We start from the raw sequence: 14,746 nt of genomic DNA, 5'->3' as shown, positions 1-14,746 counted from the left end.
TCAAAAGCAAAGAGATTTGTAAGTAACATAACTGAGAGGTTGTCCATGGCAAGGGGGTGGAATGAGATGGTCTTTAAACTTTCCAACCCAAGCCAGTCTGTGATTCTGTGATTCTACACAGAAGGGCCTTTCCTGCAAGGAGATGGGTGCCAAGTGGTGTTTTGTTTCCAACTCAGCCTACAGCAGAGCAGACACAAAGAGTGAGGCTCCCATTCTACTGCTCTTCAACCATCCCTTGGAGAAAGCACTGCCCACAGCCAAACCACAAGCAGGTTTTTATTTAAATTAAATTTTCTTCCCTTGCTATTCCTTAACACAATTCTGCTGAGCCTGCAGGTACCTCCGGAGCTCCCTGGATGCTGGAGGAAGATGCTCTGCTGTTGTATGAGCACTCAAGCAGTGCTGTTAACCTTCTGCTCTGAACGGCCACATTGTAAATACTTCACTTGGAGGGGCTTTCTTTGGTAGAGGCTGAAGGTCTGATGTCAGACAGCCTGTAAAAGGCAGGCTCTTCACAAGTCTGGAGTGGTGTTAAACACTATGGAAATAAGCAAACTACAACAAAACTCAGATACTATCCCAGAGAGAGATTTTGGAGAAACAATCTCATCAGAAAGGAGTACAGTATGTATTTATATCTAAGGATTTTTAATCTGAAGAACATCCTCCAGATAAGGCAGTTTTGGCAACTGGAAGCAACCTGAAGAGAAAGGCGTTAAATACTTCCACAGCAGAAAACAGGCTGAGCACATCTGCACCATGGGGTGACCTCCCACTGGCAACATCCCGCCTCACCTGAACCGGAGCAGCCCCCGGGGGTGGACCTGGACCTCCTCAGGAATGTTGGTGCTTTGGTGATGAAGAGGGAGATCCACAGATCTTCTCTCAAAAGGCATCAGCAACTCTGAACACCAAATGTGAAAGCAAAACAGTGCAGGGGCACCTCCTGAACCTGTTGTACCTGCAAGGACTCTATAGCCCCCCAATACTCGAGCCCCCCAACCTCAGTGCTTATCCTTCTTTCTGGCCAAGGGCACAGTTGTAGGGAACACACAATATCTCCCTGGGCTTCGTGTAATTCATACATACTCACCCCTCTTTCCTGCATCAAAATCCTTGAAACAAAACAGACTTAAAAGGTGCACAAGTGCACATTGCTCACCCTGCTGCCAACATATATGGTTCAGAGATAAAATCATGGAATGCTTTGGGTTGAAGAGACCTTAAACTCATCTCATTCCAACCCCTTGGCATTGGCAGGGACACCTTCCACTAGACCAGGTCACTCCAAGCCCCATCCACCCTGCACTAATTTTCTGGTGAGCAGATGATGGCCAAACTCAGTTTCATCCCCACACGGCTCCATGGGTTCTGCTCTTGCAGACATCAGAAGACAACCCTAATCTAAGCCAAACCATCCTCATTTTCCATGCTGCACAGACACACAGAGACTTATCTAAAAGATTTTAGAGTAGCTCAACACACTGCAACAGTTCCCTGTTGAGAAAGCCTTCAATCCTCAAGAGAACACTAAAGCCCTCCTTCATGGCGCTTGTGCTCTGGAAGGTTCTCATTAAGAGGTGGCACCTGAGTTCCCTGGAAATGACAGTGCTGCTCATTTGGGCTGTTCCATGACGAGCTACAGAGGGCTCAATGAAACAGGTAAGTTTAGATAGATCCGTCACCCTCTCCTACCTCTCAGCCTACTTCAGTCTCTCTTATTTAGGCACCCAGTAAGTTTAGTGATAGTAAACCGAACCTATGCTGAAGGAAGGAAGGAAGGGTTAATTAGAAAACAGGAAGAAATTCCTGCCTGTGAGGGTGGGGAGGCCCTGGCACAGGTTGCCCAGAGAAGCTGTGGCTGCCTCTGGATCCCTGGAAGTGTCCAAGGCCAGGCTGGATGGGGCTTGGAGCACCCTGGGATAGTGGAAGGTGTCCCTGCCCATGGCAGCGGATGGGATGGCATGGGCTTTAAGGTTCCTTCCAACTCAAACCAGCCTGTGATTCTGTGAAAAATCTAACTTATGCCTGTTTCCAAGCCTGGAAAAATGATTTATGGTTTATGTCATAATTTACTTAATTCCCAGTGGCTTAGTCTTTCAGAGAAAGAAGAAAAAGGACTGTCCATGTGGAAGGTTCAATTCTTGGAAACACAAACTGTCTTGCAGAGATGCCTAACACCAGATAACGGGTGGGACAAACTGTCTTGACCTTCCTACGCAAAAATGTGTGGCTTTACTGAACACTGCTGCTCCAGCAAGAGCTGGAGATAATGATAAGACAGAAATTTCTGCTAAAAATAGGCAACAGCAACAGTGTGGTGGGTTTTTTTAAAATGCGTTCCTTCTCATTTCATAATGTGTGTGAAAAGCACATAATTCACCAGGGAAACAGAACACTGCTTGAAATAGAGAGCACAGCCCGAAAATTCAGTTTTGTCAAGACCTGGTGCACGTGCAACAAACCTGTGGGCGGGAGAGGAGGAAACTGCAGCTGCCACCAGCACGACTCACTCCACGTGTGTGTTATGTGTCCTACATGTGATTTTTACTACAGTAAAGAAAACACTGGATAGAGCTTAAAGCAACCTCATCTAGTGGAAAGTGTCTCTGGCCATGGCAGAGGGGTGGAATGTGATGGACTTTAAGGTCTCTACCAACCCAAACCAGTCTGGGATTCTGTGACCATAGCAGAGAGCTGTTTGCTTGGGGGTTTCAAACAAGGTAAGAAATTCAAATGCAATAAAATAAGCCTCTCAACAGAAATTCAAACAGCTTTAAAATAATCTAAAGAATCAGAACCTTTCAGAATTTATTTCATAGAGGAATAATTAGTGCTGACATTTTATAACCCCTCTTTCTATTAACATGCCTCATCTTTCTGTGCTGGTACTTTGGATCATGAACATAAAGGATGCCATTACTCAGCCTGACCTGGAGGGTAACAGGAGACTTCAGGAGCCTCATTGAACGGGGGAAAAATAAACCACCCAACACAACACAGATGGCACATTACAGCTGCCCGGATTTAATTCTCACCAGACCAGCCCTGGTAATCTACTGCATGTCGGCAGCACCGTGCCCCTCTCCCATCTTCTACTATCGTACAGCTTTCCTGTTTAAATGAGGGCAAAAATAGTAGCTCACCATCTGCTGAAAGCAAATCATTTGTGTCAAATTGAAGACTGGGCTTATAAAATGACCTGACTAAATGGAGCAGTAAGTGCATTATAAACAACCAAAGGGAGCCGAGAGCTCCTCCTCTGTATCCTCAAAAATCCTCCTGGATAGTACAGAATTCCTTACATAGAAATTCACGGGCTTTGCTCATTGGTGAAGTGCTGAAATTTAAATGAAAACATGTACTTGTCACTGGGGCCTTGTCTACAGCAATGAGTTTGGAAAGGCTGTCTGTGTGGGACCTGTCTGGAAAACTCACTTGAACTTGGAGCAGTTGGATCCAGAACAGAGACATGGAGAAGGCACGTGCACCAGACTGCCAGCAAAATCAAGCTGCTCATAGACTATCCCTCCTCCCATGGCAATGTAGTAGTTGGCTAAGAAGACTAAGAAAAGCATCAATTTCATACAAGTGCTGTTTCCTATTCAGTAGCAAGCAGTAACTCTTGGGGCTCCTTTCCCCTCTGCAGCAGAGGCCAGAGCAGAAACAACATGGTTTCATCTCAAACACACAGTGCCTGATGGGGCTGCTTCTTCAGAAACAAGTCTCCAAACCCTCCTGGAGGACACAGCTGCTCAGCCTGGCAGGCAGCAGTCACTCCAAAACCATCCTTTGCCTAAAGAGCTGGTATCTTCACGACCTGGCGGAGGGAGGGAGGGAGGGATCGATCCAAGCCCACCCTACGAGCAGCTCAGCCCCTGCGTGATGCAGATAACATCCCAGGGCTGCTCCCTTCACCAGCCTCCCATGGAAACGGGGAGCACGGGCACTCGGCAGGCACCAGAAATCTGTGCAAAGAAAAGCAGTGGGAACAGTGCTTACAAAAGCACCATGAGCGAACCATTCCATCACAGGGAGGCAATGGCAAGGACAGGCTCCATCCAAGCACATCACTCCATCACAGCCACTCCTGACTCCACACCAAAGGAATACCTGCGGTGGCGATGACAGCACAGCAGAGATGACAATGCCACTGCTGCACAGCAGAGATGACAATGCCACCGCTGCGTGTGACGATGGCTCTCCCTGCAGCAGCATTCCATCTTGTTAAAGCAACAGTTCAACAGAAATAAGCAATAGCTCTCAATCAGCTGAACAGGAGGATTTTTTCCATGAATTATTCATAACATGGTTTTTTCCCTGACTGAACACAGATGTGTTTACTTACACTGTGCCTCATTTACACTCAAGGTTTAACAAAACAGGGCTCATATTCTTTCCTTACAGTTTACCAAGCACGTGAGTAAAGCACTTTTTGCTTTTGTTGCCCTCCCTTTGGTTGCTTCCAAACCAAAGCTATAATTAGAAGCCCCCAGGGCCCTGCACGCTCCTTTGATAAAGAGCTGCCTATTAGATAAATACAACCCCTACACATACACACACACACACACAGAGGCACCTACCAGGATGAACTGCTGCTGCACCAAGAGCCACAAGGATGTTTGATGCTAAAACCTCTTAACAGGCTCCATCACTGACGGTCCAGCTCAGACAGCCCTGCGTGCCAGGGACATTGCATTTAAGTGCTTCATTTGTTACTTCACGACTGTAATGCAATCTGCATTCACCCAAGTGCCTCAAATATATCTGCCGCACCCTGGTACAACACCCCAAATTCATTAAAAATAACCACGATCACGCAGTTATTCGGATGCTATTAGCACACGTGAAATGCACAGTATTTGAACTAAGGGAACCACTTACAGGAAGGGCTGGGAAAACAAGCACTCGGCTTGTTCTCTGCTGAGCCCTCATGAAAGCTGGCTGAAAAAGCTGGATGAAAACATCCTCAACGCCAGCTTTCAGCTGGACTTACTGCTTCAAAATTGCCATCAAATATCACAGAATCCTAGAATGGTTTGGGTGGGAAAGGACCTGAAAGCCTGTCTCGTTACTCCCCCTGCCACAGGCAGAGACAACTTCCACTGTCCCAGAGTGCTCCAAGCCCCATCCAGCCTGGCCTTGGACACTTCCAGGGATCCAGGGGCAGCCACAGCTTCTCTGGGCAACCTGTGCCAGGGCCTCCCCACCCTCACAGGCAAAGAATTTCTCCTCACTATCCCACCTTATCCTGCCCTGAAGTCATTCCTCTTTATTCTCTCACTATCTGCCTGTGTAAAAAAGTCAATCTCCCTCCTTTTTATAAGCTCCTTTAGGCACTGGAAGGGGCTCTAAGGTCTCCCTGGAGCTTTCTCTTCTCAAGGCTGAATACCCACAACTCTCTCAGCTTGTTAAGGACACTTAAGTTAGTCACTACACTACCCTAAGCTGATTTGAAGACCTTTTCTTCTGACAGCAACACTCCAAACATATTTAATGCAGAGGAAACATCATTCTACCCCGCAAGAGCCTGCAGTGAGGGAAACTCCCAGGACATGGTGCCTGCGTCTGCCATGGGGCATAGCAATGTGGTTTTGTGCTGTTTTAATCAGTTTTAATTAGTTGTACCAACTGCCAGGCTGAGTTGATTTACCTGGTTTGCTCTCACATGCTCACTGCTACCATCAAGCAGTGAAACGAGGCGGCAAGGTAACTAAAATTACCATTACAGCAATTATCAGCCTGAACATTGCACTTTTAGAGATTAATGACCCTTACCTAGGAGTGCAGGAAGGCACTGGCCAGCTGCAGATTATTTACTAAATTCCTCAATTCTTGGGTTTCTTGCCAAGCCCAAGCCACTTACAGCTTCAGAGCAACACAGGATGAAGAAGCTGGAGATCTCCTCAGCATCCACCAGCATGGAACAAGCCAGATCCAGCACAGACATGGATGCCAGCTATGGAGACACAACTGGGACAGCAAAAGCTCCAAGGAGCCCAAGGGAATGAGCCAGCAAGCAGGGGGGTGGTGAAGCTGTGTTTCGCTGGGTGGGTACAAACACCACAGGTATCAGCACACAGCAGCCTATGCTGCTCCTGAGCTGGGGAAAGGCTTTGTTTCAGGAAGGCCCACCCTTTTCTGAAGTCTCCTCTTCTTTCAGGGCTCAGCATCGCATGCAACAGCACAGAGAAGGAGAAGAAATCCATTTGCACCACAAACCTCGAGCTGTAAACTCCCAACCTTGAACAACTTGGAAACTCACAAGATCAGACAGCTTGGTTTGAGAGCCCACTCAAAGCTAAATGAGGTTCCCTATCAAAAGCAGCAGCAAAAGCCCACTCCAAGCTGGCTGCAGCTCCCCAAGGCACACAGCAATGAGGAATGCAAACCGAGATGCTGCTGACCTTGCCTCAATACTGAGAACAGCAAAGCATCTTCTCTGGGCACTACGCACAGGAGGGAGGTGAGGAGACACCTCCTCCAGAAAGCTGCCCTCTTTTATTTTTTTCTCCTTTTTTAAAAAATATTGCAGGTGATGGCTAAATCTGCACCACTCCCAGGAAAAAAACCCATGGGGACAATCCTACTGCACATCTGCAGCCTCCTCTCTATGCCCAATAAGAGCAGGCAAACATCTAAATCCTGGGTGTAACCATATCCCAACAGAGCAGGTCCACAGGCAACAGGCAGAAAACCAGTCACTCAGCTGCTCCCCCAAACACTCAGAGCCAAGAATCAGAAGCTGTTTGTAAAGCCTCAAGGTACTGACTCCGTTTGATTGGGACAAACTCCAGTGCCACCGGGGACCCAGAAGGATGTTGCCCCAATGAATGCAGCACCAGAAGAGCACTGCATGTCCCAGGAAAATGCTTGGACACTTCACACCACCTCCAAAGGGATGGTTTTCTTCCCAGCTTTCCTGCTCATGATGCTCAGTGACCATAAAGTCACCCTTGACCCTGAGGTGGTTCCACAAGCCAGGTAGCAAAGGAAAAGATGGTTTGGGGAAAATCACTGCAGGTTTTGTTACACCTCCCACACAAAGGATGTTCTCCAGAAGCCCTCCAGGGATCCTGCACCAAAGGGCAGGTGACGCCCACCCTGAGTTAAAAAACCAATGGGATATCAGTGCTTGGATTAATGAGACAACCTCATTGGCAGTCCTCATCCCATAACAAAGTCATTCTCCTCTTAGCAAGGCTAGGGAGAAGCCCTCAGTGAGCACAGCTTCCTAATATTTCCATTGCACAATGTTCTTTGTCCTCTATTGGCACAATTTGGCCTGTTTCACACATGCAGAAAGCACCTCGATGCCAGGAGGTTCTGCCCTGTGTTCTCACACACATCCTGCTTCTGCTTCAACACAACAAGATCCCAGAGCACCATCCAGAACAGCCAAAGAGCTGGGGATGGGTACCAAGATGGTAGGAGACACCAGGACACCAAACTAACATGGGGTGACACAACTGTCAGCTTCCCAAGGCTGCACCCCAGCATGGCTGGCAGGGATGAAAATCCTCCCATCCCCACCAGGAACAGGAACCAAACAGAAAGGGAGTGTGAAGCAGCAATTAAATACCATCAAGTACAGTCAGCAGTCAGTTACGGCATGTAGCCGAGCAGCTAAGTCCTGTCACTTCCCAGAGCTGCTCTTTTGTGAGCACAGGGACTGCAGCAGAACCCCTCTCACCCTCTCAAGATTCAGCTTCCAGCCATTTCCACCAGTCTGTTTTTTCCATCCAGCAGCGGAATCAGGCAGCTTTAGTTTTAATTCTCTTAATTAGGGGTGTGCAGCAGCCTTCATTCCTTAATTACATTCATTGACACATCTGATGCAACAGATTTATGAACAACCATTTTCAGTGAAGGTGGATTTGAATCAGAATTGCTGTTTAATTCCCACACCGGCTGTGCAGTGTCACCAGTGGGGAGAAGACACAACATGGCGTTCTGGATGCTTTAACAAGACACACAGCTTGGAAATGCCATTTTCATTAAACAATCACCTCTTTCTTTGGCAGAGCAGATAAACCACTGGCAGTCTGGAGCTTCAGAATGGGAGTGCAGCTCTCAGAAGTTTACAGCAAAAAAGTGACCACTTCAAGCAATCCTCTCCAGTACTGACCCACGGGATGGAGGAACAGCATTTCAGTGCCGATCCTGATGATTTTGGTCCATTACCATTCCGTAGGTCAGTTAAAGGCAGACAGTGGGGATGCTCCATTTCAGCTGCTCAGCTGCCAGGAATCCCTTTGATCCTCTGGGACAGCAAACACTCAGTGAGCACTTTTATCACCCCCACTTCTGCTGCAGCATGAAAATAACGATGCTGACACCTTCTGCCTGCCCACAGAGCCATGGCAGCATTATCCCACAGGGAGCCTGTGCTCACTCCTGCTTTGAATTACTACTGCCCCAGATCCCATCCTGATGCACTAATGGCTCACCAGGGCACAGCAGCTGAGTGCCAGCCAGCAGCCTGGCCTGTAAGCAGTAGGAAACAGTGAACAGGATATTAAACACCACCATGGGGGGAAGGGAGAGCACTGATTTAAAGAATGGGATGAATGATAAGATGGTATTGTGAGGGTTTTTTCACCACTAGAGACCCAAGTAAGGGCCCCAAGTAGAGACCCCATGCTGGTTCCGGCAGCACACTCTGCTCAGCTCCAGCATCAGCCCAGGGTTGCTGCAATTATTTGCATGGAGGAAATGTACACAAACATCACTTTCTTCAGACTACAGAAAGGAAAAGGAAGTTGTGTTCACCCTCAATACAGCAGGGAGGGGTCAGAAATACACTTTGCACCCACATTCAGGGGCTGTTTGCTCATATTTTTGGTCGCCGCCCTCCTTTCTGCGCTGGATGGGTTGGTGTGGGAGGCTGTCGCAGGTTTTGATTTCACTGAACAAACACCAGCACAGCCACATTCCACTGGCTCTCAAGAGGAATTTTCTACCTCTTCAATGCCCACCTTTGCCTCCCAGCACACCACAGCAGGGTTAGAGTTGAGTATCACACTGGTGCTCCTGGATGGCCTTTCTGTTTCTGAACAAAACTCCACAGCACCTTCCCCTCCAGCCACACTTAATCCTGCTGATCCAAACACTGCTCCATCCAGGAGCTCCATGGACAACATGCACTAAAAGGATCTCTCCTACTCTCCTGTCTGGCTGCACCAGACCTGCTCTTTCTTCCATCACCCCTGCTCTTTCTTCCACCACCCCCTGATTCCCTCCAACCTTCCCCCCACTTCCAAGAGCTGTCCAGGATCCCCTTCCCCACCAACTCACACTTTTCTCCCCAGTCCTCTCCCTTTTATCTTGTATTACACATGACACTGGGAGAAGTTTAATGCCCCTAAGGGCATTAAAGGGAGCGTGGTTATGAAGTCAGGTGGGCATGTGCACTGGGGAAACTGGAGCAGCACTTGGAAGTTGTAAACCAGCTTTCTCCACTCCCACCAGTGCCAACACAACCTGCCATGGCACAGCCAGGACACTGCTGGCCACCAACCAGCTGAGAAGACAACAATAAACAGTTTCCAACTGTTTTAACATTGCAATATTTTTAAATTAATGAAGAGCCAATACAGACAAAATATATTCTTTAGTAGGGATAAAGCATATGCAGAAAACAGTAGCTGGTTTAAATGTCTCCCTAATAAAATAAACTGTACATGAGGCTAGTGGTGCTTTTTGGATAAGCTATTGGCCTTATATACACAATTCAGCATTTGAACTTATTTTATGAGTTTGGTCTCAAAATAATCCTTATTCTATTCAAAGTGTGTGCTTGTGTGTACACACACAAACCCCCAACAATATAATGGCGGTAGGAACAATCACATGGGTTTTTTTGAGAAGCTTTGCTTATATTCCTCTTTTTTATATTTTAATCCTTGTTGTGCAATTGCTTCATGCACAGCTGAAGCCGCACTGAGCCCAAGAGTGCTTCATCCAGCTGAAAGCTCCACAGGGAGCTCACAGGGACTCAGCACAGCTCAGGTACTTATCAAGTATCAAAAGCAACAGCAAATTAAGAATAAACCATATTATTCTCAGTATTTCTGATCCAAAATCAATTGGTCTTGCCCAGTACTGAGGAATAAATGGAGAGCCTCAGCTAAAATTATGCTGCTAAAGTGCTGCGAATCCCACAGTCACAATTCCAGACAAGTGAGCCACTCTTTTCACTCTGCTGCTGACAGCAGGAGCCACACAACAGTATTGCTGAAATCCACATTCATGCAGCACAAGGGAATAAAATGCCACACAGATCCTCTTTTCTGCAGGCTCTGGTGATACCATTGTTCAGGTTAAAACTGCCATGAGAAGACCCTTTAAACGAGGCCAGGGTAAAAGAGTGGAAAGAGCAAAAAGCATCGGTGAGCTCACCCAGGTGCCCCAGCCAAACTCCCTCTTTGGTCCTCCAATAAATATATTCTAAAACCACCTCCTTTGCCCTTCCTTCAGGTTTTCTTTCTATACATACAATCTGAATGTAAATAGTCCCCTGTTCCTCTCTAAGATGAAAACAATGAACATACAAACGAGGTCTGAGCAGGTTGAGCTAGCTGGGAGGCACCTCCTCACCAGTGTAAGCTGTGAGCAGGGCAATACAGAAAATAAAAGTAGAGAAATGGGAGCTCTTGCTGTGGCAAGAAGTGTAGTTCAAGAGTAAACACCAAAAACAAGGCAGAAACAAATGCAATGAGCTGGTCTCTGGTGAGGACATCGGTGCACAGCGTGAGCTCATTCCAGCTCAGGCTCTCTCCAGCTAAACAAGCTGCAAAAACTCTTCAGAAGAGAACTAGAACTCAGCAACACGAACATTTCATTCTCTTATTCTTAAGCATGGGAGATGTTTAAAAAGTATCTGCCTAACCAGGCTGTGTCCCCTGTTCAGCACCCAGGGAAGGAGAAGAGGACCTGCCCTGCCCTGCAGGCTTTGGTTCGCTGCCTGGGCTTCGAAGTGCCTGCACTGAGCACGGATCTCACTGGCGTCACCGCCATGTGGACTTGCCGTTTCCCAGGCGTTTTACCTGCTGACATTACAACTGCAAGCCTGTTTGTTTTATTAAACCATGCTCCTACTCTTAAGCTACCATCCAATTACTGCTCCCAATTACTCGGCGCTCAAGAGCCGACATTAATTACAGAGTACCCTGCGAACAAGGCTGCTGCCTGATGAACTGCACAGAGCTGAAGCATCCAGGACCAGGATCTCTCCTCTGGGAGGAGAAACAGAGATCCCTCGTCTCAGTGGTGGATTAACAGTACTGAGCATGAAGGGCAGGTTTGGTGAAACAGACCATGAGCATCACAGCCTCAATGCCCAGATTTCAGCAGCCCTTTGGACCCCCCACATATCCACAGCAATAAATACCCGTTTTTCCCTATGGGATTCAACAAAACACAGCACCAGTTCAAGCCTGTGGATGTTAACCCAGAAATCTCTGGGATTAAGGGCACGCACCAGCAACAGCAGCCAGTGCTGTAGAAATGCTCATGAGTTTTAAGTGCCTTGGCAAAGCACTCAAAACCAAGAACCTAAACTCTATGGGAGAAATGCCTGTGTACCTTGGCCCTTCAAGCACAGGTAACTTTATGCCAAAAAACTGAGCTGTTCAGTCATCAAAAACAGACCTGTGAGGTTAAGACCCAAAACAATTCCCTGTGCAGAGCCCAGGGACACAGGAGTACAGCGTCAGCCTTTGGGAAGACACAGAATGCCTGTTTGCCTTCACACAGTGGCCTCTGCAGACAGCAGCATAACAAGCTATTTTGCAACTCACATTGCTCAAATTTAATAATCCTCCTAAATTCTGGCCTCTTTTTTTTGCTTTCCACAAATAGATCTTTATTGCACAATGCACTGATGTAGTGCCACTTGCATGAAACTGCGATATGCCATAAGGAAACAGCACTTTGCCACGATTATCTACTTATTTTTAAATTTAATATTACATTTTTTTTTCTCAAAAATGTGTTTCCCTTTGTATGGTGTAATGCACTTTCAAAGTGTTTCACCAACAGCACTGCAGAACTCAGTCTTGACAACAGCAGGGAAGATCAGTGCTAGACATCTAAATACAAGAGAAAAAATAAAAAGGTGCATAACTGAATAACTCTTCTCTGAGCTTCACTTCTGCTCCCAGACCTTGCCAAGCACAGCTTTTGAGAAAAATCCATGTTGTAGCACTGGGCGGGAAATACCAGGGTGGCTTGAACTGCTCACACCAGGGACATGCCTACCTGGGGACACAGGGAACACATCCCACATCTGGGACAGCATTGGTCCAGCACATCCCACTGTGGAGCAGCAGAACATTCTTCCATAACCCACAACATATTTCATATTAAGAGCAGTAATTAAATCAATTAGTGGTTACCCAGCGAGCTGCGACTTTACAGAAGTTCATTTTAAGCAGCAAAACCAACTTCCAGCACGGCCTAAAATAAGAAGGTGCCACACAAGCACACACATGTTCACACCATTGGGAAATCTGGAATGGCTGCATAAGCTTCTGCTGCAGATGGTTTATACCAAACACTTCACTAGTACCAGATGGGTGGACCTCAGATTCCAAATGAAACATAGACATCCCCATTTACAGTGATTCAACACAAAAAAGCCAATCCTCCAACTAAAATGCAAGTGGCCACATCCATTTTTCTCCACAGTAAGAGCAGATCACAGATATGATCACTGCAAAAGTCAGAAGGGACTGTGCTGGATACCACACTGGCTAATTACTTGTGCGCCAAATTATCAACTTAAAAATCAAATATCTGAGTAGCTCCAAGCTGAATTTTTTTCCATTTTGCATTTTTTTCCAATTCTTATTTTTTAAAAAATATAATTCACTGCTGGGAGCACCAAAGACACTTTTTTTTTTTTAAACACAGCAACAAATTTCAAGCCTATTTCTCAAGGCACATCAAAAGAGCTCATCACTGCCGATACCAAGAGGTCTGGATCTTTTCGTGTCTGGGAATCAACTCTTAATTTTAAGTTTTCACAAAACCTGTTTTCTTGTTTTAGAGAAACTTGCCCCATCCTGAGCTCTAGTGACTCATCCCCAGATGTCTCTGACTTGCAGCACCTGAACCAACTGCACCCATGAAACACCTTGTGACTAGGCAAAACCACAGTCCATAGGTGAGAAAGCAGGGCAAGGAGATTAACTAGGAAAAACAGAGAAAAACAGCACGTTCCCCATTCCCTGTTTCTTCTGGAGATGTGGAAGTGACCAACTGCTAGGCTTGGCTGACATAGGGATGTTGAGATGATGCTCCATCTCGTGAGGTGCAGCCGGCTGCGTGTCTGTCCTATTTCCCTAAATCCCAAACACTCTTGCTCCAATAGCAAAGCTCTGACAATCCTTTACAACACAGAAGCTTGTGCTTTTCTCTCTCCCCTTGTTTTTTGTTTTAAAGAAATGTCTCAAAATATTTTCTCAGGGAGTGTTTCTGCTGAAGGGAATTGGGGAAAAACATAAGCAGACACTGGAGGTAGACAGGAACCACCCACTCACAAACATCCTGTTTCAGAGGTGCATTTTTATGCAGCTGCAGCTCCAGTTCTCCCCCCGCCACCAAGTCTAGAAAATTTATTAGAACAAGTGTTTTAGTGAAAAACCGAATGTTCTTCACCAATCCTACGGTGTTTTTCTAGTGGTGAAGCTGAAGTGCTATGAGAGTTACAACTAATCAAACCTCAGTTTCAGTGTAACTCATCACTCCTTGGTTTTCTGTCAGAGTCAAAAGTTTCAGAAGGTTAACCTGTTTTCAAAACAAGCAGAATCTATCAACAAATTTTCAGCTGATTTTGTAGTTAATATATCAAAAGGGTAGAGTTCTTTATTTCCTTACATTTCTGTTTTCAAAGGCCAGGCAGGAGGTGGTACCTCTGCACAGCAAAAGCAGGGCTGAGCGCTTTTTGCAGCTGCTCCTACCACAAGAGTGATTTACAACTGTTTGTGCAGAGAAATCATGAGAAACTGTTAACGTGCAACCACTTCCCCCAGCAGCATCAGCCCAGCAAACAGAGCCAACCCTGAAACCAGGTTAGCACCTCACTGAGACACCACTGAGCTCCGCGCACACCTTCCAACCTCCTGAACCTGTGTGTGATGGAGCTGCCAGCACAGAGTGCTGGCACCTCTCCTTCACCTGTGCCTGCAGAGAACCTTATCACTGGCACAGATGCAGCTGTGCATCTACCTCAAAAAAAGGAGAAAAAAGTTAAATTCCACTGTATTTGCATATGCTGTGTATAATATAATGTATGTTATTGCCAGCCTTTGCTGTCATCAGCACTGTGCAGGTCAAACCCACCAGTGCAATAGTCAAGCAATGCTCATGCTGGAGAGTCCAGCTCAAATATAAAAAAAAAAAAATAGACCTGCAAGAGAAGCATCACAGTGAAATACCAAATTTCTCTGTAATTGCAAGCCTCCTTGCTTTGTGAATTCATCCCTCATGCTCACTATCGACTCCCATTCCTGCCTCAGGAGGCACACAGGCAAGTAATGCTAATAGATTCAGTTTCCCCGAGTGCTCCCTCTCAATTCATCATGCAAGAGAGACTCCTTTTTTAATAAACCACATCTTTGCAAAAGGAATATCCCCATACGTCATCATCAGGATAGATGAAGAGAGTCAATCATCATTTTTAAATAAGCCAAGAGCAGCAGCTGCAAACCATGATGCCACTAACACTGGTGGTGCCACTGCT

The 14,746-nt window shown here is 46.5% G+C and overlaps 1 protein-coding gene across 4 annotated transcripts in view; it reads right to left on the bottom strand.

The window, feature by feature from the left end:
- The window catches only part of EPB41 (erythrocyte membrane protein band 4.1), a 95,550-nt gene that overhangs the window by 53,791 nt on the left and 27,013 nt on the right, over positions 1-14,746 (bottom strand). The window contains exon 1 of one of the 4 annotated variants that reach the window (XM_068172415.1): positions 4,003-4,135. The exons of the other annotated variants lie outside the window; for them this stretch is intronic. Coding sequence (XP_068028516.1) covers positions 4,003-4,013 — 11 coding nt within the window. The 5' untranslated portion in view covers positions 4,014-4,135. Of the gene's footprint in view, positions 1-4,002; positions 4,136-14,746 lie in introns of those variants that run through there. 4 annotated transcript variants of the gene reach the window in all.

The sequence above is a fragment of the Anomalospiza imberbis genome, chromosome 25, assembly GCF_031753505.1.
Source record: "Anomalospiza imberbis isolate Cuckoo-Finch-1a 21T00152 chromosome 25, ASM3175350v1, whole genome shotgun sequence".
NCBI lineage: Eukaryota > Metazoa > Chordata > Aves > Passeriformes > Viduidae > Anomalospiza > Anomalospiza imberbis.
The sequence above is the reverse complement of the archived record's forward strand: the minus strand, read 5'-3'. Positions and strand labels throughout refer to the sequence as shown.